This window comes from Vombatus ursinus, unplaced genomic scaffold, assembly GCF_900497805.2.
Source record: "Vombatus ursinus unplaced genomic scaffold, bare-nosed wombat genome assembly UNPS02014799.1, whole genome shotgun sequence".
NCBI lineage: Eukaryota > Metazoa > Chordata > Mammalia > Diprotodontia > Vombatidae > Vombatus > Vombatus ursinus.
In genome coordinates, this window is record NW_020954577.1 from 18,230,164 (window position 1) to 18,255,330 (window position 25,167).

Consider the following 25,167-nt stretch of genomic DNA (forward strand, 5'->3'; position numbering starts at 1 on the left):
ATCTATCTATCTATCTATCTATCTATCTATCTATCTATCTATCTATCCACCACCCCTCTGGCGATGTGTCATTTCCACAACATGGATAAAACAATGTTAAAAAGCCCTGAGCCAAGGACAGATCCCTGGAGCTCCCCTCTGGAGACCTCCTTCCAAGACACCATCAGTCAATCAGTCAGTCAGTAAACATTTGGCAACAAGTTCTTCCTGGCTCTGGCCCTTCAGTCAGGCCAGGGCTACCCAATGACATCATCATGTCATTCCCAGAAGAAAGACCTTGGTTTGCTAACATTTGGGTAAGTGTCATCAGTGACCTAGACCTAGCAGCCCCATCACAAGAGGAAGACGACTCCCTAGGTCTTTGGGATCACTGTTTCACGTTCATTAACCACCCTTTTAGGGACACTCTAAAATAAATGTTTTCCCAGCAAACAAAATCAAACTCAGTGTCCTTTCTCTTGAATATTCTAGGTCACAAAAACTGCCTTGCTAATGTTACATCAGTCATTTACACCTTCCAAATTCATCAATAGAAGTTGGACAAAGAGGTACAGCGGCCGGAGGGGACCCCCAAATCTGGGGAGCAGCCGGCAGCAGGATGTAGGGAAGTAATCAGAGGTGAGCCTGGAAAGGGGGACTGGGGCAGGTTGTGTGGGGTTTTAAGTGGCAACCAGGGGAGACTCAGACAGCAGAGTTGGGAGCAGGTCAGTGACGTGCCCTCCCAAGAACCTCCTCCTCTAACACTTGGGCAAGGGTAGGGCTCGCAGACATGCCCTGATAGAGCAGGATGAAGGGCAGGATGCTGAGTTTAGAGTTAAGGGTGATCGCAGACCACATCATCCAAACCTCTTATTTCATGAGGACACGGAGGCCTAGCGAAGGGCCCTCCAGGACCCCCAGGCAGGCAGCAGCAGAGGTGAGACCGGAAGCCACAGCTCCGTGCCTCTGCTTGGCCCGTCAGGCTGGAGGGCAGAGTGGAGCCTCAGACTACCCCGGGGTCTTTCCTCCCCAAAAGCAGGGAGCCCCCACGCCCCCATGGGTTATTGCGCCATCCCACCCGCCTACCTGGAGGATCTCAGGGGGCTCGTTTCCGTCTTCCACAATAATCAGTTGGGATCGTCCTCTCCTCTCGTTGTCCCGAATGTCCTTGGCGACCTGGTTGGCCTTCAGACGCTCATACCTGTTACAGCCTGAGCCGCACCACTGGTAAATTTCCTAAGACACCGAGACAGAGACTTTAGCTGTGGTCCGAGGGCTCAGATGGCACCCGGGCCTAGAAACCACCCTGAGGCTTAGTTTAGACTTCCTTAGACCTGCGGTTTGGGTGCCTGACTTGCTCCCTACGACTTTCAAAGGCTGAGCTGCTGTGATAGGCTGACCACATCACTCCTCAAGACCACCCAGTTCAACCCCCTCATTCAGCAGATGAGGAAATGGAGGCTCAGACTGGGGAAGGGATTTGTCCAAGGCTGCAGAGAAGCCACAAAGCCGGACTTCACACCGGGAGTCCTTGGACAGCCGACCTAGCGTGCCTTCCAAGATGGCATCAGCACCCTGGACAAAAACCCTATGACTCTCTGTGACTGTGGGGCTTCGAGCTCGAGGGGCCCCCGTGTTCATTAAGGCCACCGTCACCTTTGGCTAACTCCCCAAGTTCTCACCAGTGCCCAGGGTTGCTCAGAGGGGGTATTCAATGAATCCTGAAGCGACCCTGGCTTTGGAAATTCAGAGGTCAAGATAAGACCCAAAACAAAATCAGATCTCTGACATGTTAACGTTTTATAAAATTTTAGAGCAGAGATCTTAGGGTCCAACCGTCTCACTTTCCAGCTGATTAGTTGAGGCCCAGAGAAGTTTGGGGATTTGCCTAAGATCGCACAGCTCATTCTCATAGAGTTGGACAGCAGTGGTGTCAAATTCAAAGAAAATCCACTAAACCGTACAGAATGTTTTCTGTGGGTGCACGTCTACTTGGAACACTGCATCCTGACATTATTGTATTTTTATTTGTTTTGTTAAACATTTCCCCTATAGGCCCACAGGTGGCATGTTTGACACCTCTCTTGTACAATAAAAAGAGACAGATCCTGAGCTGGGGATGGAGAATGGAGGAGAAAACATCTTTTTCATGAATCCAAATCCTTAGAAGGGAGTTCCTAAGGAAAAGAGCTTTGCCCCCTCCCCCTTTCCCTGTGCAGCATCAGCAGAGAAGGGACTCTCTTTGAAGGAAATGAGAAGACCCCGGTCAGATCACAAGGGTGCGGAGGCCTGTGAGGGCACAAAGAGGGCCAGCACCTTGATCTCAGAGTGTGTGTGTGCCTGCGCACACATCGTGAAACAAAGATCTTCACTTGTGAGAAAGCAGTGGCAAGCGAGCCAAGCCGAGGATGTCCAAACTCCTTCCGTCTAATTCTGTACCATGGAGACCCCCACAGCTGAGCTGACCCAGCTCTGCCCCACTCTCACCGTCATCCCCAAGGGGACCAGAGCCTTCATGGAATGAGCCATTTTTGGAGAGTTCTTTAAAATAGTATCTCTTGGAGGCCACATGGCCAAGCTGTCAGATAAAGCATCTGCTTTATGTCAATCTGAATGTTCTCTCTTAATCAGTTTTGGTGGGGGAGCACTGGGAGAGAGAAATAGTACCCTATTCATTTTAAACTGTTGACATTTTAAAGACAGTCCTGCCCCACCCCCAACTCTACCCAGTTTAAAGAACAAGCCTTAATAACTAATTATAACCTTACCCTTGGCATTCTGTGGGGCTAAACACACAAATAACAAATAACCAAGAATTCTGCAGCAGGGCTGGGAACGAGGCGTGAGCTTGGCGCTCCAGCCCACTCTGGTTTTTCAGCCATGTACAAAAATGACTCACTGATGCACCTTGCTTCTTTGGGTGACCTCCATCGTGGGCAGGGCTGCCCACCTACTCCTGAGAGAGATGTCAGCCCACAGCCCGAGTTGTTTGTGGAGCCCTAAGAAATCCTGCACCAGGACTGCCCTGAAGGCAGCTCAGGCTCCTCAGTGCTCCGAGGCTCCAGGCCCGGGATGCCTCCACGTCTCCCCCGGACATCCCTTCACTGGGGAGTTGTCACTTGGGGTGCCAGCTCCCCGAGAAATTAAGGTTTGACAAGTGTGAAGAAAGTGGAGAGCTCGCATTTTTGGAGACTTTGGTTCTGTTTAAATCTGTATCAGATTTAATGGTAATGGGGCAATTCTCTCCCAGGTGCCTATGGTATGCATACATTGTCAAAAAGATGAGAGGAAGACCCCCTAAGTACAGGTGCTCCCACCCCACTGCCCTGGGATTTATGGGAAGATGCAGGAGAGCCATCTTTAGAGGAGGCAGAGGGGGCGTGGTCATTGGGGAGAGGCGCTCACCAAGCCCCCCAAGGAAGGTCTGGGCCCTCGGAGTATTCTGTGTGCTGGCCCTCCCCCCTCCCAAGCTTCACTGGCCAACCTAATGAGTGTGTCATCCATGTCTTTAACTGACTCTGAGATAATCATGACAAAGGGCAGAGGGCCAGCCTCTGATGAAACAATGATGAAACAGGCCCTGCCCTCAAGGGGCTTACTCTCTACGGAGGGCAGAAGAAGGAGATACCATATGAATACAGAAAAGTCAAAATGAAATATAGAATGGGTCAATTCAAAGTAATTTCTGAGGAGAGAGCAGTAATAACCGGAGGAGGGAGAGAAGGAATCAGAAAGGGGGCAGTGCCTGAGCTGAGCCTTGGAGAGAGCTGGGTTCTACCTGTACCCATCATCCCCTGTGTGTGTGTGTGTGTGTGTGTGTGTGTGTGTGTGTGTGTTTTCTGAGCTGTCTTGGGCTGCTACTGCGTAACAAAGCCCTACAGTGCAGGACCATAAGCGTGTATAGACCTATTAATAAACAGGCCACCCCAGACACTTACTCAATTCACTGAGGTTTTGAGTAAGACCATTTCCCGAGTCAACATCCGCACAAAGTCTCTCTGTGTTGCATGGCGTGAAGGCAGGGGTTTTTTAAAGTTGCAACAACAACGATGCCCTGTCTTTCCTATAAATTATCAACCCTTCAGGCCAGCAGAAGTGTGGGAGAGCAGGCCCGAGAAGGTTCCCTGCAACGGCACCGATCTATAGTCCAGACTAGGAGCCTGTAATCAGTGTCTGTAGACCCTTGGGAGCCCGTCCAACATGGAAGTTTAAAGCAAACACGAGCATCGCAATCGGTCGTGATAACAGCATTGTGATTCCAAGGCCCTGCACCAAACTTCATCTTTTCTGGCTAAAACTCTAAGGCACCGACCACACATCAGAAAGAGCGCGAGACTTGGAGTCAGGAAGCCGTGAGTTCAAATCTCCACTCAGACATTTCCTAGCTGGGTGACTCTAGGCAAATTGCTTCCCCAGCCTCAGTTTCCTCATCTGTAAAATGGGGGTACCTGCCTCCCAGGGTTGTTATGAGAATAAAGTGAGATAATACTTGTAAAGTGTTATCGAACTTGAAAGTTCTAGCTTTAAGTAAACCTCAGTTCAATCCAAGAAGCATTTGTTAATCACCTGCAGTGTGCCCGTCACTGTGTCAGATCTTGGGGACACGTAGACAAAAGCACGCTTCTTCCTCCCTCAAGAAGCTTACCTCCTATTGGGAGTCAGGAGGAGATCTGCACAGCCTCAAGGTTGGGCCTCTATGAGAAGGGAGTGACATCATGGGGGCTGACATTTGCCAGCAGGTAAATACAAGGCACACCCGAAGGACTCAAAAGGAGAAGACTGAGAATGGGAGTGAAAAAGACTAAGAAATCAGGGAAGGCTTCACATAGGAGGTGGTCTGGGGCTGGACTTTGGGGAAAGTGAGACGTTCTAGGGCCTGAAATGGCCCCACTCCAGGGCCATTGATTGTCTCAACTGGGGCAGGAAGATGGTCCTGAGGCTGGTACCCCAAACAACCGCTCAGGCCAAGCAGGAGATTGGAGACCACGAACACAAATGCACACGCATGTGGTTATGTGTGTAGTCATGTGTGCACTCACATCTGTAGAACAACACATGGACAGTCCTATATGTTTACATGAATACACACATATAGCTATCCAGAGGAAAAGTGTGCGGTGGAAAAAAAGTGGGGCGGGGGCGGGGAGAAAAGGCAAATCAAGATTCCCCGTTAGCGGTGATGCCCATTAGGAAACAAGAATGAAAAGCCAGCGAGCTGAGCTGCAAAGCCCTCCCCCCACCCAGGGGCTGGGGGAAGGGAGCTGGAGCATTTGACTTCAAGTTTGGTTTTTGTTTGTGTTTTCATTTTCAAACTGTGTGGTCACAGTGCTTCGGTCTAATGCCCCGGCGACCATGCCGGACCCGGGGTATAAAACAGGAAGCAGAAATGCCCCACAGTGTGGCGGTGTGCGGCCCGTTTAGGGGGAAGCCTGAGGACCGGTCGGCCCCACGGCAGTGCCCATGTGAGGCTGACTCAGTCCGGCCCAAAGCCTTCCTACTCGCCTCTCGCCTCTCCGCCAAGACAAGTCAGTAATTTCCTTTAAATCAAAGGCCACAGCTCCCTTCCTTGCATGCGGGCAGCTTGTCTTTCTTCAGTTTTCATTCTCAAGGCACTTGTTTGCCCTTTGATCTACACTTTCATGGGGCCCGTTGGCTTTCAGAGTGTGATCCGGGAGGAAGGAAAAATCCCTCGTGTTTCCCTCCTTCTCCCCCCCCCCCCCCCCCCCCGTCACAAGCTCAAGACAAGGGACCAGGTCTGCCCTAAATGTCTTTCTCCCCCCGGAGTCAAGCCCACAGCTCTGTACTAAGTGGGAACTTAATAAAGGTTTGGGGGAGAACTGCAGAAAGTAGGCTAGCCTTGTATCAGTCAGCAAGGTTGGGTGAAGCGCCTACTGTGTGGGGACCTGTGCTGGTGCTAGAGAACAAGGACATAGTTACACGTGCACAGGGTGTGTGTGTGTGTGTGTGTGTGTGTGTGTGTGCTTGTGTGTGTATGCGTGTGTAAAGGGAATAAACACTAAATAGTAAAAACGAGGCTCTTTGGGGAGGGAGGGCCCCAAGAAAAGGAAGGGAACCAGGAAAGGTTTCATACGGAACACGGTCCTGGACCAGTATCTTACTGATGTTGGAAATAGAATTGTTAACATCTATATTTTTGAGAGATACAAATGATTCAGCTGGGAGAGATCGAGCATTTTTACAATGCTTACTCCATTCCAGGCACTGTACAAACTACTTACCATCATTATCTCATCTGTTCCCCACAACTCGGGGAGGCAGATGCTATTAATAGCCCCATTTTACAGATGTGGAAACTGAGGCAGACAGCGGTGACGTTACTTGCCTGCGCAGATAACAAGTATCTGGGTCTCCCTGACTCCAGGCCCAGCGCTCTGTTCACCATGCTACCTAGTTGCCTGGGACAGTGAGATACTGCCATCCATGCGGGGCGTCTCATTGGGGTCAGATGTGCCTGCACTGATGAAGTCATTGGTCCTTAAATTGCTACCCTTCATGGAAGGGTCATGATAACCAAGCACCTCCACCCAGTAACCATTTGAGGTCATTCTGTATTGTTAGGAATTGTTAGAACTTACAACCCCACTGGCATGGATTTTTGGGGACCTAGGGACTCCTCTTTTCTCAGGTTTCTAAAGACTCCAGTAGAGAAAATTGGCAACTATTAAATAACTGACACTATTTCCTCTTAGACCTATTCCTAGGTGGGGGTCTGACCACTTCTTCTCAGTCTCCTTTGCTGGTGTATCCTCTATGTCCTGCCCTCTATGTGTGGATAAACCCAAGGCTCTATCCTGGGCCCCCTTCTCTCACCATGCCCACCCTCTCACATGGTGACTCCATCCACTCCTGCGATTTTAATGAGCATCTCTCTGCAGCTGCCTCCAAGTCTATAGATCCAGCCCTAGCATCGTCTCTCCTGAGCTCCAAGCCTATATCAACAATTATAGGTCCAGTCAGATGTCTCTCAGGCATCTCAAACTCAACACATCAACACAACTTATCATCGTCTACCAAGACTGCTTCCTAACTTCTCTGTTTCTATGGAGGCACCATTATCCTCACAGTCACTCAGGTTTGCAAGTGTAGGAAAAATGATTTCTTACACTGTTCAGGAAAAATTATGACGCTGTTTAAATCCAACGTTATGTGATTAAAGGTTGTTCACACCCAGGATGGCTCCTGACCCAGTAACTCCAGGAATGCCAAAGATGGCTACAAGGTATTTCCCATTCCCCCAGACCCTGAATCCACCCAAAGCATTCTTGTTTTGGACTGGACTACCACACCCAGGAGCTCCTCAGGGCTCGAGCCCAAGCTTCTGTTCTGGGCTTCAGTTACTCATTTCTATCTCAATCTACCTTGCTTTCCGGCTGCCCTCTGGACAAAATTGCTTAACTGCTCATGTGGGGTTGCTGTGTGGGAAACTTTGACAACATCCTCTATGATGTAAATCTTCCAGAATCTGGGGGGAGAGCCCTTCCCTTTCCAGTTGCTCTCTTCTACCAAACAATGTCATAAATTTCTTTCTCAAACTGTCTCAGATTTGGGGGTCTGTGATTGCAAGCGGTACAAGCTTGGGATCACCCTCCGATCTTCTCTCGACTTCCACCCTCACATCGAATCAGTTAAAAATTATCTTGTGGAGTCCTCTGGCCCAAGAGATCTCACACTGACTCACCCCCACCTTGCTCAGATCTTCGCTCCTCACCTCTTCATTCTCTTCCCCACCTCTTATCTCTCCTCTCCAATTCATCTTCCACACTAATGCCAAAGTGACATTGCCATAGCGCAGGTCTGACTGTGTCTCCTCAGCTCAAGAAGATCCACTGACTCCCTATTGCCAGCTCACAGGTTTGGCATTTAAAGCTGACTTCAGGCTACTTTTCCTGGTTGATTGCGTGACACTCTCCCCATAGCTGAACAAGCCTGCCTGCTGTCCCCATTTATGATGCCCATAGCCCATCTCCAGACGTCGGCACAGGCTTCTCACCGGACCTGGAGAGCGCTGTTTTCTCACCTCTGCCTTATAGAATTCTTACTTCTCTTCAGTACAATCACCTCCAGAAAGTTCATCCCTCCCTGGGCCTCCCCAGTTGGAATGCTCATGTCCCAGCAATAACTTTGTCTCTGTTGCATTTAATTTTCTAAGTATGTGTTGTTATTCCACCTATTCCCCCTCCCCCGCCAAGAATATAAGCTGTTTGACGTCAGGGACCATTTGAGGTTTTTTGTCTTTTTATCTCCAGTCCCTTAGATACTGGTACATAACATATGTAAACTGAAATATTATTACTAGAGTTAACGGTTACTACGCGGTCCTTGGATATGGGTAGCCTCATGCTCTTGTGAAGGATAACAAGTCTATGAACAGGAGCTCAGGACTTAACACACTCATTTCATAAATGAGAAGCCTCAGGCTCAGAGAGGAAAAACCACACGCTTCCATTACCTGGTTAGTAAGGGTCCAAGCCAGGATTCACATACAGGTCTTCTGAGTCCACATACGCTGCCCTTCCCTCTCTACTGTGCCCCATGGACAGTTTCTGTATTGGTCAGCAGACCTAAAATGGCTGATGGATTTAAAGGCCTGTCCATTTCTGTACTTTGGCCAACAGTTAAAGCTGATCTGGTTCTTCACACTGACTGGACCTTGTTCTGAGCTCTTCTGAGCAGTAAAAGGGCCCGAAACATGAGAAATCCTCTACAACCTCAGTGGGAGTTGATTAGCATCTCTGCAGAAAATTGGCGTCTCTATCACAGAAAGGAGACCACTGGTCTTAGCCAGTTCTAAAATCCTGTTAATTTTGAAAATCAGCAGGCCATAATGGTAGAACCCACTGGGAGTCAGGCAAGCCTGGGTCTGAATTCTGGTTTCAACATTCACCAAAGTTCTAGATCTTGAATGTCAATGAATTTAGGAGAGTTCCCTCCTAGACCAGCCTATGCTCTGTGACAATAGACAATGGTACAATGGAAAAAATGCCAGATGTGTCATCCTGAGAAGGCCTGGATTCGAATCCCAGTTCTGACACTAAGGGCACTGGGGCCCGTAGGAAGCACTGACAGCTGCTGATAAAGGCACCCCATCTCCTCCCACACAGACTCACAGCATTTGTCCAGTTAATATTTAGTGAGTAAGGGAATGAATGAATAAATGGTGCTGATTGGAAAGCAAACAAATAATCTTGGCCAAATATTGACCCTAAGACCGAGCCAAAAAAGGAGTGTTGCCTCCCAGTCTTTTGAGGTGTGTATGTGTGTATATTGGGGGGGGGGGGGCGAGGTGGTACTTCCATTCCAGCCCAGTGGATGATCAGGTGCCCCCCTGTCTTTTCAAGATGGGAACTGGCCTGACTGGCCTGGTGGCAGCGAGGTCCTTTCCCCCTGGCCAGGAAAACTGATGGCAAGAGATTGTCAGATAGCATTGAGCTTTGAAGAGATACAAAGATCACATTGCCATCCAGTCCCATCAGGCAGCTGGTCTCAGATCTTTCACTTGCTAAGGGACTGAGATAGTGGAGACAACGCAGAAATCCTTGATACTCCATTTTCTGTGTGTTTGGGGGCCTCATTTTTTACGATCTCTGAATATTGTGTGCAAAGGATGTAAAAATATATCTCGTCTTACAAAGAACAGTTATACAAGATCCTCAAATGATGGAAGGGGGCCCTTGGTTTCCCAACTTGATTTGGACAAAGGTCAAGAATCTCTGAGGGTCTTCAGGGATTTACAGTGAAATTATCTGGGGTGGAAATGCCTCCATTCCCCATCCTTGGGTCACGCCCATCATCCCATTAAATAAGAGGCAATGATTTTGGTTAAAGTTGTCTTCTGGCTTATTTTACCCAGCCAGCTACCCAACTGAATAATCCCTTCTACGACACCTCCAACAGCTGAACATTCAGCCCCTACTTGAATGTTTCCAATGACAGGGCACTCACCACTTGTGGGCTCTAGACAATTCTAATTATTAAGTATGTCTGACACTATCACCTTGGTCATGTTTACCTCAATGGCTTATTTTGTAGATGTCACCCCAGTTAACCTCTCCAGGCTGTCAGCTTAGGGCACCAACTGGACTAGATCTCCAAGTGCCTTTCCGGCCTTTAGATTCTATGACTTTAAGATTGGGTGATTAATTATTCCAGGGAATTTCAACCATGGGCCAAAGTAATTCGTTGGAGGCTGAAAAGTCATTTGTGCTGATTGATTACCCCACAAGCAACCCATGAAGCCATGAAACCCACTGAGACACCTAAAGGCTGAGGCTGCTGGCTATTCTATAATATTAATGACAATGATAATAATAAAGAATGCACATTAATATGTTTAAGGCTTTCAAAGAGCATTCTGGGTACTTCCCCTTTGTCAGGGCAATGGTAAGAATACCATTTCCCATTTTATAGATGAAAAACTGAGGCTTACATAGGGGGAATGACTTGCTGAACATCACTAAAGGAGTTTGTCAGAGTCCAGATTCAAACCCACATCTCCGACTCCAAGTATAACATTCCTTCTCCTTCCCTAACAAGGCAGTTTCCCCGCCCCCTTTTTTTACTCCAGATAATTATGATTGGATGATCTGTCTCAACACTATCTTCTCAATCACTGAATGCTCCAGGAGTGCCTTAGGCATCCTGCCCCCCTCTGCTAACAGCCAATGCAATCTCCATGACAACCAGAGTTAGTCTGTGCAGACAGGTGTAGAGGACAGAAGAGATCTCCGAGGTTATCTGGCCCAACATACCCCCTCATTCCATGCATAAGGAATGCGATTTGCCCAAGGTAATGGAGCACACCCAAAGCAGTTAGTAATTATACCCAGAGGCTCAGAGTCCAAATCTAGAGTTCTTAGATTTAAATAAGGGAATACCCAACCCTGGTGCTCCATATCTAGGCAAATGGTTTCTCCAGGGAGCCCTCAGAGCTCAGGGAACCACTCATGCTCAAGGTCTGTTTTCACCCAAACTCAGAAAAAGAAAAGACAAAAAGCAGAAACCATTAGTCCTGGCTTTCATGACTTCAGTGAATAAAGTAGAGGAAGACATTTTAAAAAAAGAAATCATTGGGGAATGTTATTTAATTATGACCATCTGACAGGAGCAACGAAAAAAATTTTAAACCATTCAGTGAGAACCTTTGAGGTGACAATTGGCATTCTTTGCTAATTCTCCCATTCTTCTTCACTTAAGCCATATTTGCATCTCCTCACAGAAGCCTTGGCATAATGTCAGTTAGGCTGAAGGGAACCTGATCAGGGCCACATTAATGGAATAATTCCACCCTGAGCGGATTTTTTTCCTTTTCTCTTTCAGGGTCTGTGATTTGGTGGGGGTGGGGGGAGCTCTCCCAGTCCTCCCCCCCCCCCCCCCCCTGCCATGCAGATCACACAATCCCTTTACCACTTAGGAATCTTTCTTTGTTGCTGAACCCAAACATCAGCACTCTGTGACTGACCTAATGATGGCCCTTCAAACTCAGCAGATCTGGCCCTCAGGGGACAGATGTGCAGTATTTATTTTTTAGTCCTTCTTAGTGACAAACTTACCAGTCCAAGATCAATAATGAAGCAGTCTCCCTTGTTGAAGCTGGCCCAGCTGAAGGGGACCTCTGTGGCACGGACCACCCGGCGACCCTTAATATGCAGCAGTCTCTGAGCAGTCAGATCATTTGTGATGATGTGATTGAATCCAGATGCCACACCTCCAGCCTAAGCAGAAAAGGAGAGGTGGCCATAAAACTGGTACAATGAGACTTCTCTTTACCAACATGGTGGTGCAAAGAACCCAAAGAGTTCATGGAAGAAACACATGCCATTAAGACTAAGGTGTGAGGGAAAATACACTCAGCACCCATGGCCGTTGACCTGGAGACCTCACTGTTGGTTATATACCACAAGGAGGACCATGCCTGAAAGGAAGGTCTCCAGAATGACAAACCGTGCATTGTAATCCCCAGTATAGTAGCAAAGAACTGGAAACAAAAAGGAGGGCTTTAACAAATGAGGGACTGCTGAAAAAATCAGGGTACATGAATACAAACGGACATTCATGAACTGTAAGTAGTGACAACAATGAGAAATTCCAAGAATCCTGGGAAGACTTGGATGCCCTGATGCCTAGTGAAGAAAGCAGAACCAGGAGAACGATAGGCACAATGACTTCAATAGTGTAAATAAAACAGCCCAGAAAGGCTGCTGAACATCTGTTAACTGACCCAAGAGAAGAGGTGATGACATCTTCATTCTTTTGGCAGGAGTTAAGGACCAGGGACAGGGAATCTCTACCTTCACAGTCACCCCTTCCACTCCTCAACCCATGGCATTCTGGCTCCTGGTGTTACAAATGATCTCTTAATTGCCAACTCTCTCAACACCATTTCTCAATCCTCACTCAACTCTGTTGCTTTTGACACCATATGGCAATTAGGGGGCACAGTGGACAGAGCGCTGGTCTAAGAGCCAGAAAGCCCTGATGCGTGAGCCTGGGCAGGTCACTAAACCTCATTCAGTCTCAGTTTACTCACCTATAAAAGAGGAGATAACAATAGCATCTGCCTCACAGGTAGGTAACTGGGGGGATCAAATGAAGTAATTTATGCAAAGCACTTTGCAAACCACTATATAAATTCTAACTTTTATCACCATTGACTAGCTTCTTCCTCAGGCCACTCTCCCCTTTGAACCTGAGTTCAAATCCAACCTCAGACACTTACTAGCTATGTGACTCTGGCCAAGTCACTTAACCTGTCTGCCTCACTTTCCTCATCTGTAAAATGTGGATAAGAATAGCCCCTGAACTTCCCCAGATAAGTGTGAGGATCAAAAGATACAGTACTTGTAAAGTACTCAGCACAGTGCCTGGCACCCAGAACATGCTTGATAAATGTTTCCTTCCGTCCTTCCTTCTTTTTCCGGTTTTTCGAGGCCCTGCTCTCATGGTTCTCCTTCTCCTGACTGCTCCTCCTGAGACTATTTTAATTGCCTCAGTGATTAATTTTACTCAATAGTTTTATCTATATTACATGGCAAGGTCCAGTAGGGGTAGGGCAGTCTATTGGGAAATGACTGCTATATAACAGTAATAATAACTAGCATTTCTGCAGCCCTTCCAGTTTTGCAAAGCACTGTACATGTCATTTCGTGTGTAAAAACAAAACAGTTACAGATTTTTTAAAAGATTGGAAAAAACCACGAGGTCTCAGGACACCCAATGAAAGAGCTGCAACAGAATTAGGGAGTGCGAGGAATCCAGCTCTGACTGACATGGAACTACTTGGCAAACCAACCCCTTGCTTGGCTCTGAAGTTTAAGCCTGGCCTCCTCATTTCTTCTCTTTAGAAGGGTTCGGTGTCTACAGAAAGACCACAAGGGGGCAAGAGGCTGGCAGCTCTTCCTCTGGCAAGTGAAGCTCACCTGGCAACCTGAGCCAGGCCATGGGCATCCAAAGCTGGGAACTATCTTAGATCTCAGCCACCCATGCAGGGGGGGCCCCAGGTCCCCGGCAGTGAATGGGTAAACGCATCACCCTGAAGGCAGCGATGAAAGGGCAGCAGAGAAATGCCTTCTGTCCCCAGTCTTCTTTTCAAGCATCTTTTCTCTCATGAGGAAAAAGGAGGAGGATATTTGATTTATTCCCTTGCCCCATCAGGGATGACCAAACAGAAGGGTGCATGCTGCCTGCATGTTTGAATCCTCACATTTGGTAACCCAACATGGCCCAGCTGATTTTGCTCCACTAGAAGACACAGCTTATTACCACTCACCACCTTGGCTAACCTCTCCCTACAGCTACCAGCTAGGCTACTAAGACTAGGCTGGTTCTCAGTCACAGAAGAAGTTCTGTTCAGACAGTTGAGAGAATCTGCCAAGTATGCAGTATCAATCTGGCAATTCTGGGGCCCTTGCGCGTGCTAAGTCTTTGTGTTTTAAATTAAGAGCTCACCTGTGGGATAGGGAAAAAGAGAGCAAATGGTTTTCTGGTCTTGGATCTTTTCAATGCTCCCTTATCTCCACACGTGCATTTCCTATCAAGTACAGCTGTGGTTTCAGATACTGCTTAGGATCTGGTAATTCCTGATTAATTAACAGGGCATGATTTGAGCTCTTGCCGGAAGCTTTGATCTATAGAGTTTCACCTTCTGGGGCAGTTTCATGCTGGTGACTAAGGCATAGACCTCAGCATGGAGGTGAGCTCGACACTCTTCGTGCCTGCCTCTCAAGCAGACACTGAGCAGGCCAGGACAGTCTGCTCTTACCAACAGCTTGCAGGATCCCGTGCAACCCAGACTTAGTGGGTTCATTTGGTCCATGGGACGGGAGCATGATTTCACCTATTGACACAGTGAGGCACAAAGGGAAGAGAATGGGCTCTGACCTTCTGTGGTTCCTTCCATCTCTCCATCAAGAAGCCAAGACCCCAACACACTGTTGAAGCCTTTCTTTATTTAGGAATGATGGGAAGGAAGGCAAAATGTAAGGCCACTGACGCTTCGTAATGGCAAGTAAGTCAGGAAATGATGATCTTGACAGCCGTCACATACACAGTAGTCAAAGGACTACACATGGATGGCATGAGGCCTGGGTCCCAGGGCGATCAGAAGGCCTTCTGGGAGGCCTGGCTCCTGCTGCAGCTGCCTAAGATTGAGAAAACCTTTAGCTAACTGGCTGTCAGAATCAAATTTTCCAACTCTTCTAATCTTTTGGGAATAAACGTAGACACTACACAGAAGAGACAAGACTAAACCTCTCACATCCCAGAAATTTCCTTGAACAACCCCATGAAAGGTGAAAGGTGACTCACACCTTTTCAAGGAGCTGACAAGTGCCTGCACATGACTGCTGAGCACTACCCTCCCTCCTGGACTCTAACCTCTCTTCCAAGGTCAGACTGGAAATCAGTCTTTGGGGCTGGAGAAAGAGCTGGGAGGCTTGTGTTTTGGGGAGATGGCTCACCTTGTATCTCAGCCCTCCTTTGAAATAGCCAACAAAGTCGGTTGTCTCATAACCTTGCAGTTCTCGGCTCTGCACGGGCTTTCCGCCGAGGTAGTCATCCATCTGCATGGTGAAGATGGCAGCGGCTCCACTCTCATCTTGAGTGCACTCCTTCCCTAAAATGAGAGGCAATGATACAGTATTAATCCAATGAGATCCAGAACCGAGGCCATCAATGTACGTACTCAGGATGTCTGCTGGCCAAGGAAGCCGGTTTATGGAAATATACCCAACAGCCAGGCTTGGGTCCTTTTACAGAGGGCTTCTAATCAGACTCAAGAATATGTTAACACTAAAAAAGAGCTTTGAGAGCCTTTGGACAGCTTGTGAGATGGGAAAATACCGTAGTCTGCCCCAACAATGCTGGTGATTAGTGGGCTTGTTTTAAGATGGGGAGGACAGGGACCAGGGCTAAGTTCTCTTTTTTTAACATGTTTAAGTTACTGCTCTCCTACATTTAGGTGAGTGCTTGAAAAGACAAGCCAGGGTTCAAATCCCAGCCCTGGATCCTGAGAAGATCACTAAGTGGCCCCCTCAGCTGCCCCAGGCCTCCATTCCCTCATCTGTAAAGACAGACGCCTAATTAGATGGTCTCTGAAGGCCCTGATAACTCTAGCTCTGTGATCTCATGCTCTTCTCTAGGCCTTCTCTGCATAAAGAGATGACCTCTGAGGGTCATTTACAACTACAGAGGTATGGTCCACTGGTCGGGATGGGGAGTGGGTGAGTGGGGGTAGGGCCTCCTAGAAGCCCTCGTAGCCAAGAGAATGCCAAGAGATCATAATAAATCACCTCATACTTAGGGGATCTGGATGGAGTCGGAACAGTCCTCAGAAATTATCATGTCTACCCTCCCATCTTACAGATAAAGCAACTGAGAGCCAGGGATGAAATACTCGCTCAAGAATACACAGTTATTAAATGTCAGTATGCTCGCAGGATCTCCAAGGCATGTCTTTATTTTCCAAGATAACCTTTGTTCCCCAGACAACTGCATCTCTCTATGTACGTAAAAGCAAAAGACAAACCAGCCCACATTTCTTTAAAAATATTCACTTGTTCAGCCTTTTAATCTCACCAGCCTAACTGGCCTCATTTAGGGTGAGTTAGGACCCTGGATTCATCACCTGTGGAAAGTGGTGTTCCTGCCATGACTCAATCCAACACCGCTATCCTTCACACACCCCCATTTTACAGATGAGAAAACTGAGGCTCTGAGATCACACGGGTGGTCAATGGCAGAGCCAGAATTCGAACCCAGGTTCCCTCTCTCTCATGTTGTTTCACCATGAATTCACCATTAACTTTCCACTCCTCCCATCTCTCCCCACTTCAAATATTTTATTTAAATCTCTTCACTTAAAAAAGAAACCCAAACCCCTTAGTTCCTACAGCACAAAATGAAAACCAAACGTGGCTGAGGATGTAAAGGACAATGCAGACCGTTCTGGGCCTGATGCCCTGTTCTGCACCTCCGGGGAGCTTTCCCTGATCAGCGACAGGTCGGCCTCCGCGGGGCCCGCCACGAGCCCCCATGCTCTGCCACTTCCAGACACTCAGACCCTGGGCTGCTGCTGCTTGGGGGGCCAACTCAATTTGCCCTTGCACCCCATCACCACTGCGGGGTCCTGACCCTCCCAAAGCTTCTCTTTCTGGCCTTTGTGCTGGTTGGGAAGAGGCGCCGAAAACCAACTAACTCAGCGCCTGGAGGAGCCCATATCGAGCCCCCCCCTCCCCTGCCAGCCCAGTGATTGACAGATGGGGCCTGCCAATGATTCTTGAACGACAGGTGCCAACAACTCAGTGGGTTATCTTTGGGTTGCACAGTCAGGTGGGCCCTGGTCTGCTGCCCTATTACAGAGCCCAGCCAGCAAAAAGCACTGGATTTGGGATCAGGGAAACAGGGGATTCAATCTGGCTGCTTATGCTAGCTGAGCCCTCCTGGGAAAATTGCTCAACCTCTCAGATCCTCAGCTTCTTCATCTGTAAATGAGCCTGTTTATAGCATGTTTCCCATAGGATTGGTGTAATCCTCAAAAGAGAAAACCAATCAATCTACCAGCACTTATTAAGTTTTTGCTGGGTACACCGGGCACTGTGTTAAGCACTGGAGACTCAGAGAAAAAGTGAAGGCAGCCCCTGCCTTCAAGAGCTTTACACCAGTGGCAAATAGCCACTGCTGTAAGTGGAAGAGATCTGCAGGTGGTGGGATGTGAGCTGAAGCTCACAGGAAGCTGGGAAGCTCGAAAGCCCAGAGGCAGAGGGCAGCAGGGAGGGCATTCTAGACTTGGGGACAGCCGACGATGGCAGGAGAGCAGCCACTGTAGGGGGAACTTCCAGCTTTGTAAGATGAAGATCAGTTCTGCTTTTTCTTTCAGCAAAGGCAGGCCGGCCGGCATAGTCCAGAACAGTGGGGAACGGGGAAGCCCAAAGGAAGGTCCCCAGGAGTGGGGTGTATTTATCCAGAGATGATTCCTGGAGAGATGTGCCTGGGGAACACCCAGAATGAGAGTGCCCTGCCATCCGACGGGGTGGGCTCCAGATCTAGGCACCGGGGCTCTGTCCAAACCCCAAAAACTTGTCATAAGCTCTTACCCAGCACCACCCCAGGGTTTGGGATGCAGAGACAGCCTCGGGCCAGGGCCTCCCCTCAGGGAGCAGTTGTCCTTCCTGGGAATACCCAGCAGCCCACAGAGGAGGAAGCATGGCTCCTGTCCAAGAACAGGAGTCTTGGCTTCCATCTGGGGCAATGGGCTCTGCAAGATCCCCATAACTCTCTGGCTCCTTTCCCCCTCCCCTCCCCACTCAGATTTCCTCTGGCAATCATAAATATCTGTTGTTGTTCAGCTGTGTCCCACTCTCCGTGACCCCATTTGGGGTTATCTTGGCAAGGATAGTGGAGTGGTTTGCCATTTCCTTTTCCAGTTCATTTTACAGATGAGGAAATTGAAGTAAACAGGGTGAAGTGACTTGTCCAGGGTCACACAGCTATTAAGTGTCTGAGGCCGGATTTGAACTCAGGTCTTCCTGACTCCAGGCCTACTGCTCTGACCACTGCACCATCTATTTATTAAATGCCTATTACGGGCTCCACAGAGGTGGATGAAGGTGCCTTGCCCCTGTTTGAATTCTCAAGGTAACAATGAATAGTGGGTAATAATAACAGTTATAACAACTAATTTATATCAAATTTTAAGGTTTATAAAATGCTTTACAAACTTCCCCTTTGATCCTCACAACCCTGGGAAGGCCCAGACTGTTGTTATCCTCACTTTACTGATGAAGAAACTGAGACTAAGTGACCTTCCCAGAGCAACCCAGGCACTGAGTGTCTGAGGCTAGATTTGAACTCGGGTCCAGCACGCTATCCCCAAGCCTCCTGGGTGCAGGAGCTTTAGAGGAAATACCTCCACCTCAGAATTTGTGATGGAGAATAAAGCTGGGCACAGGCAAAGACGCATGGAGCAAAGCAGAAGAGCCTTATCCCCCATAAACTGATTGGGTTTTTCCCTTTCTTCCCAGGTAAACAGGAAAGTCCTGTCCCTTTCCTCAGGGTCCCACACCTCACACTTTTCTGTTCCATGCTGTGGAGGCCGCACCAGCACTACCCAGAGGCCTAAATTCAAACCCTGAACAAAAACGTGAAGCCAACAGAAGGGGCGATGTGAGGGGGCAGGGACCGAGAGAAAAAGATAAAATCAGCCCAAACAGGAAGCTGGGTTACGACAAAGACTCGAGCAAGGCTAGGATTGTTATGCAGAGAAGGAGAGCGCCCGAGAACCCGGATGACCGAGTCTGAGAATTAGAATCTTAATGGGGCATTCGATGGAACCCAGCTTCCCAGACTGAAGGGCTTCCCCTTCCCCCATAGCAATCCCAGAGTCCCCCCAGGGGCGGGAAGCTCACCCCCTCCAGAGGAAGCCCACTCACTTTTGCATACCACTTTTAATTATGAGGAAGTTGTCGTTTGCCAGGCCAGTAGGCTACGCTGCCTCCAGGTAAGCTCAAACAACGGAGCCGAGGCACGGATTCTTCCAGATGCTCAGGGTTAAGTCCGGGAGCCACCATCGTAGCCAAAGGCACTGGCTTTTTCCCTTTCCCCAGAGCCATCTCCAATTGCCAGTGGCTTCTTGGGCACTAGTGGCCCAATGTATTTACCTCACATTGTGCAGAACAAGCAGGCCCCAAAGCTCATGAGCAATTATGGGTGAACACACCCAGATCAGACCTTGGCATAGCACCTGACACTTTGCAAAGCCCCTTAATTAATTAAGCCTGGAGAATTAGGCACTGCTCAGAATATTATCTCAGCTTTACAGGTGAGGAAACTGTCGCCCAGGGAGGTTAAGGGATTTGCCTATAGTCAAGCCGTAAGTGGGAGAGATGGAATTCAAACCCAGGTCTCCTGGGCTCCAAATCTAGAAAGGACCTCAACACACCACACAGCATCTCTAAAAAGCCTTATTTGAGTAATTAAAATGGAAACTAAGTTCTAAGAATGTGGCTTGCCACTGAAATCATTAGCAGAAAGACTCTCCCCCCCCTCCTCCTTCTCATCACAAAACTAACCTCCTCAGGCCAGACGGAGTTTTTGCCCTTGGTCTGGCCAACAAAGAGTCGGTTTGTGTGCGTTCTGAGCCCGCCTCGGGGGGAGGGCATGGAATTCGGGCACCGGAGGCCAAAGATACTGCCGTTGGCTCCTGGCAGCCCCGATGCAAGAGCTCAGGTGACTTTCTGAGCCCTCGGTTTTCTCAGCTGGAAGATAAACAATCACACTTTCTAAAGAAATCGAGTTGGGGAAAACGCACTGCTTGGCCTGCGCTGGCCAGCTCCTGGAGGCTGGACACAATAACCCAAGGAAGGATGCACAGTCACAAGGAGCAGGCCCGTAAGAACAGCCAGCCCTCCTCCCTGCAGCAGGTCTGCGCACGACGGCTTGGCCAGCTTTGGGGAGGGCTCCTTCGGAGGCCAGGTCCCTCCCTCCTGTCCCAATTACTCCTCTTCCTTTAACCTGCTGGGGCTACTTCCCGGTCGGTTAGAAATAAAAGGTTTTGCTCTTAAGGACAAGGAAATGTTTGTGGGTACCTCCCCAGCAAGGGGCCCCGAACAATAGCTGGTTCTAAAAACCAGGTTAAGGCATGCCTGAGATCATCGCAAGGGGGTGTCTCTGACCACTGCCCCTCTCAGAGAAGCCTCAGAGCTCGGTAAAGTAGGGAGGTTTTTAACAAATCTAGAAACTGGAAGCAACATTAGGAAACTTCTTGTCATATTACAGGCTGCATAGATGGGTGTAAGAGATCATTTAGCCCAGTAGCATCAAACTCCAATAAGAAAGAGGGCCCACTAAAGTGGGATGCATTGACTTAGACAACCATATATCAAACGTTATCTCTGGTCTATTATATTTTTTATTTAGTTTGCTAAACATTTCCCAATGACATCTTAATCAGCTTCAGTAGCACTTCAGATCCAATCCCTTTCATTTTACAGATCAGGAAACTGAGGTCCGAGTAAATTGTGACTTGTCCACGATAAGTATAGCAAGTGTTAGAATGAGGACTTGAACCCAGGTCCTCAGACACTTACTAGCTGCTGTGTGACCCTGGGCAAGTCACTTAACTTCTGCTTGCCTCAATTTCCTCAACTGTAAAACAGGTGTGATAATAGCACCTACATTCCAAGGTTGTTGTGAGGATTAAATGAGATAACGTTTGTAAAGTGCTTAGGACAGTACCTGGCACATAGTAGGTGCTTATTAAAACGCTTGTGAGAGCGCGGAAATCTTCCAGACTCAGGCTCCGCCTCCACACAGATGGGACCACCCGATCATCCTCAAGAGTGGGTGGTTGTGGAGCAGTGAAGTCCAGCGGGGGGAGCACTGGCTGTGAGTTCAAGTCTCAGCTTTGCTTATTAACTACCTGGGTGCCCTTGGACAAGTCTCTCCCCCAGTTCACGCCCCCCATTTAGTTCCTCATAAGTAAAATGAAGGGGCTGGATGCCTGCCACCTAGCTCTATCTTCCCATGATGAGGAAAATGAAGGGCCCGAGAGCCACCCTGGTCTCCAACTTCTTTAGGACTTCATAGTGACTGTCGTCTAGCCCTCTGGTGACAGGTTTTGGTGACGGCCCAAACAGGCGTAGGAAAAATATTGGAGCCCCACCCCCCCCCCCTTTAGCAGATAAGACCTGGAGGCTCTCAGAGGAAGGGACTGCCCCAAGGTCACACGGCTACCACGCTGTAAAGCCCAGTGCCATCAAGTCAGTGCAATTCAATGACCTTTCCTCAAACTCCTGCCGGTGCCAGACGGGGGAGGGCGCAGACTCAGGGGACTAAAATAGGCGAATCTCTAAGGAAACACGGGATGAATTAAAAGACTGAGGATCAGGGAAAGCTCTCCATGAGGAGGCGGCACCCGAGCAGAACCTCGGAGAAAGCCAAGAGGGGAAGCAGAACAGGTCAAGGAGGTGGTGCCGCCTTTACAGTCCGAGACCCGAATGTCGCCAGTTCTCCTGCTACGGTTTCTGTGACCCTTCTGAGCCTCAGTTTCCTCCTTGGCAGTATGAAGGGGTTGAGTTCTAAATTCCCTTCTAAACGAACGATCCTCTGAGCTTGGGCCGAGACCTCGCCCACTGCCAGCCTCAGTTTCCTCATCTAAAAACGAGGTCCCTTCCAGCTCTCCATCCCGGAGCTCCTGACGAGCCCGGGTCCTCTGCCTCATCCCTCACAACGGGGAGGGATGGCCGGAGGAGCGGCTGACGCTCACCTCCAGGACCTGAACCCCCGCCCCTTCCCGAGGACTTGAGGGGACGCGTAGAGCAGTCACGGAGCCTGCACTCTCAGCCCTCCCCGGGCGGCACACACGCCCTCCCCGCTCCCAGGGTCGCGAGCTGCCCACCGCAGCCCCTGCCTGGGCCCTCGGGCCGGCCCCACCCCCCACTGCCCCACTTCCCCATTCCCTCACTCCCATCCCTACCGAGCCAGAAGTGCAGGCGGTAGGTGAAGTCGTTGCGGTGACCCTGGCGAGTACAGAGCACCAGGTAGGCGTCCCCCACGTAGAAGCTGCCGTACTGTTCGGTGGGCACCGGCACCAGCTCCATCTTCTCGACGCGCCACACCTGCAGACCCGCCTGGAGGCCAGCCCGGGCGAACTCTTTGTGGTACAGCGGTTGCGGGGCCATGATTGGAGGGTGGGGGGCCGCGGGGACAGAGTGGGAGGGCGGCGATGCGGATCCGTGCAGCGCAGAGCGCAAGCAGAGGGCAGACGGCGGGGCTGGGGCAGAGCCGGAGGAGCTCCCACACTGAGGAATGTGACTGGAAGGAGCTGCCTGGGGCGCAGAAAGCGAGCCAGAGTCTGAGGACCTCCTGCCGCGTCCAGGTTTATAGGGCGCGGGGGACCCAGGGGAGGGGCTGCCCCCCTTCTTCACCCTCACCCCGCCCGGAGGGGTGGGGCCACACCACTGACCCCCGCCCCTTCCCAGAGAGATGGCCGCCCCCTCTCCCCAGGACAGCCTCCTGTCCCACCGCCCTGCGGGCAGGGTGTGTGTGTGTGTGTGTGTGTGTGTGTGTGTGTGTGTGTGTGTGGGTGGGGGTGGGGGTGTGTGTGTGTGTGTGTGTGTGTGTGTGTGTGTGTGTGTGTGTCTCCGTGTCTCCGTGTCTCCGTGTCTCTGTGTCTGGCTGAATCTAAGAAGCAAAAGGCTGTGATAACTGGCTGCTGCCCGGACCCCCGGCCTCCTAGGAGGGGGTGCTGCGGGGCACACACACACACACACACACACACACACACACACACACACACACACACACACACTACAGCTTGTCTCCGGAGACCGCCCCGCCCCGGGCTCCAGGTGTGCGCTGAGAACGAAAACAGGAACCAGGCCTGGGTAGCAGAGCAAGCTCTGACACAGTTTCCTCCCACCTCCCTCTCTCCCCTAAGATCCCTTCCTCCGACTAAGGTCCTAACCTAACTTCGAGGGATGAAGGAGGCCGGGGTGGTCACACTCGGCAGTGAGGAATAGAAGGGTGGCACAGCAGAGGAGCCCGAGGCAAGGCAGGCGGGCAGTGGCAGATGAAGAAGGAGCAGGTCACAAAAGCCAGGGGAGGCTGGAGTTAATGGGATGGGGGCTGCAGAGGGGCCAGGTTGAGGAGGATTACAAAAAGCCCGTAGATTCTGGCAGTTAAGAGGAGTTTCAGTGAGTGCCCTAGTCAGAGGCCAGATTACAAGAGGCTGGTCACACCTGACACTGACCCCCTGGCCTGGCTAGTGGTGGCTGCCCCTCTCTGAGTCCCTGCAGCCCCAGAACCCAGCGGCGGTGCCAGGCACACAGTGGGTACCATGTGGAGGCCTTATGGTTGCTTGTTGAGTGACTGACTGACTGACTGATGCCTAGCGTAAGCCTTCCTATGGGGCCTTGCCTCTGTCTTTGCTGAGTAGGAGTCGTTGGAGGTTTAGGGTCCGGCACCATGGGAAGTTACTGGAGTGGGGGAAGGTAGAGTAAAAGGTCTGGGGCAAAAGGGGGCTGTGGAAAAGGGGATCTCGGAGAGAGCAAGCCTCCAACTGAATGAAGTCTTTGGTTTGACTGGGGCTAAAGCCTCGGCTACCTATCTAACACACGAATGGCCGAGGGTTGTCCCAACCATCTTGGGTGATGACCTTGCTTAGCTAACTCTAGAGCCTTCTGGTTACCTGGAGAACTGGAGATCTTCAAAGTCTGACTCGTGACTTCTGTCATTATTAGTGAAAGCATCTCTCACACACAGCCCCAGGGGTCCAATTTCCTGGAAAGAGCGGGGAAAACCTGGAAGGTTCTGTGCTGGGACCAAAGCCTCTCAGCCATCCCCAGAGTCCTGGAGGGAGCAGAAGGGCCCCTTCCTTGACTTCTCCAAGGAGCCCCAGCACAGGATTTCTCCTGGGGCTCCTCTCTGGGGAGGGAGGGTTGTTTATGCCACTGACTTCACACTGGGCTGGCTCTTACCTGACTTCTGGCCTTGCTCAGCCTTTCTTGGTGAGCTTGGTGAGCTTGGGCATGAGTACAAAGCCCTCCCTGGCTTTGCAACAAAGCTGCCCCTGGTGTTCCTGTTTCCTCTGTCCTGGCTGGCAGAGGCCTCACCTTGCCTATGCCCAGAAAGGCCACAGCACAAAGTTCAGAGCCCGGCAGAGGGGACAGGATCTAATTTCAAATCTTCTGAGTTTTCTTCTTTTTCACTCATGCCAGGAAGGTCATGAGCCAGTCACTCATTCTGGCTGCACAACTAGGCTCAGAATAAATGCCTTTTGGAAGAATTTGACATAAAAAAATAATAAAAACCCATTCTTTTCAAATCACTGGTTATTCCAAGATATACTTATAAAAGCACAGATGCTTTAGGGCAAGAATTCTCTTTTGTGTCATGGACCTCTTTAGCTACTGTATGGTGAAACGTAGAAACTCCTCAGAATAATACTTATAAATGTATACAGTGAAATACAGGGGATTACCAGACTAGGCAGCATAGCAGATGGAGCACAGGGTCTGGAATCAGGAAGACTCATCTTCCTGGGTTCAGGTCTGGCCTCAGACACTAACTAGCTGTGTGACCCTGGGCAAGTCACTTAGCCCTGCTTGCCTCAGTTTCCTCATCTGTGAAATGAGCTGGGGAAGGAAATGGCATACCACTGCAGTATCTTTGCCAAGAAAACCCCAAATGGGGTCACAAAGAGAAGCACATTCCTGAACAACAACAGAGGATCATAGAGGAAATCAATTCTCTCAAAATACAGTTAGCGCTGTGTGTGTGTGTGTAAGGTGTGTGTGTGTGTGAGTGTGTGTGGTGGGTGTGTGGCGTGTGTGTGTGTGTGTGTGTGTGTGTGTCTGTAGAACCAGTGGTTCAGAACAGGACCTGGTCTTCTGGACAGTGACCCACCAGAGAGCAAATTCGTGGCTGGTGGCCTAGGACAGTGTCTGGGGTATGGTTCTCCTGTCTTGCTTTCCTCACTTAATATAAAGGACAATCAGAGGATTAGAGGCCAGAGAGCCCTTAAAGGTCATTCAACCCAATCCCTTAATTTCACTGAGGTGGAGCCAAGGCCCAGGGCAATGACATGACTTATACAGGTTCATCTACCTGGGAAGGGGCCCAGGAGTCAAGCCCAGCTCCTATGACTCCAAGCTCAACATTCTGTTGAATGTTTAG

General features: G+C 49.8%; 1 protein-coding gene across 1 annotated transcript in view; it reads right to left on the reverse strand.

The window, feature by feature from the left end:
- SCIN (scinderin) overlaps window positions 1–22,345 on the reverse strand; it is a 56,238-nt gene extending 33,893 nt beyond the window's left edge. Inside the window, exons 1-4 of the mRNA XM_027872235.1 lie at window positions 21,968–22,345; window positions 14,955–15,109; window positions 11,550–11,711; window positions 1,066–1,215 (exon numbers count right to left, since the gene is read on the reverse strand). Of these exons, the coding sequence (XP_027728036.1) occupies window positions 1,066–1,215; window positions 11,550–11,711; window positions 14,955–15,109; window positions 21,968–22,172 (672 nt within the window). The 5' untranslated portion in view covers window positions 22,173–22,345. The remainder of the gene's footprint in view (window positions 1–1,065; window positions 1,216–11,549; window positions 11,712–14,954; window positions 15,110–21,967) is intronic.
- Window positions 22,346–25,167: the final 2,822 nt, after the last annotated feature.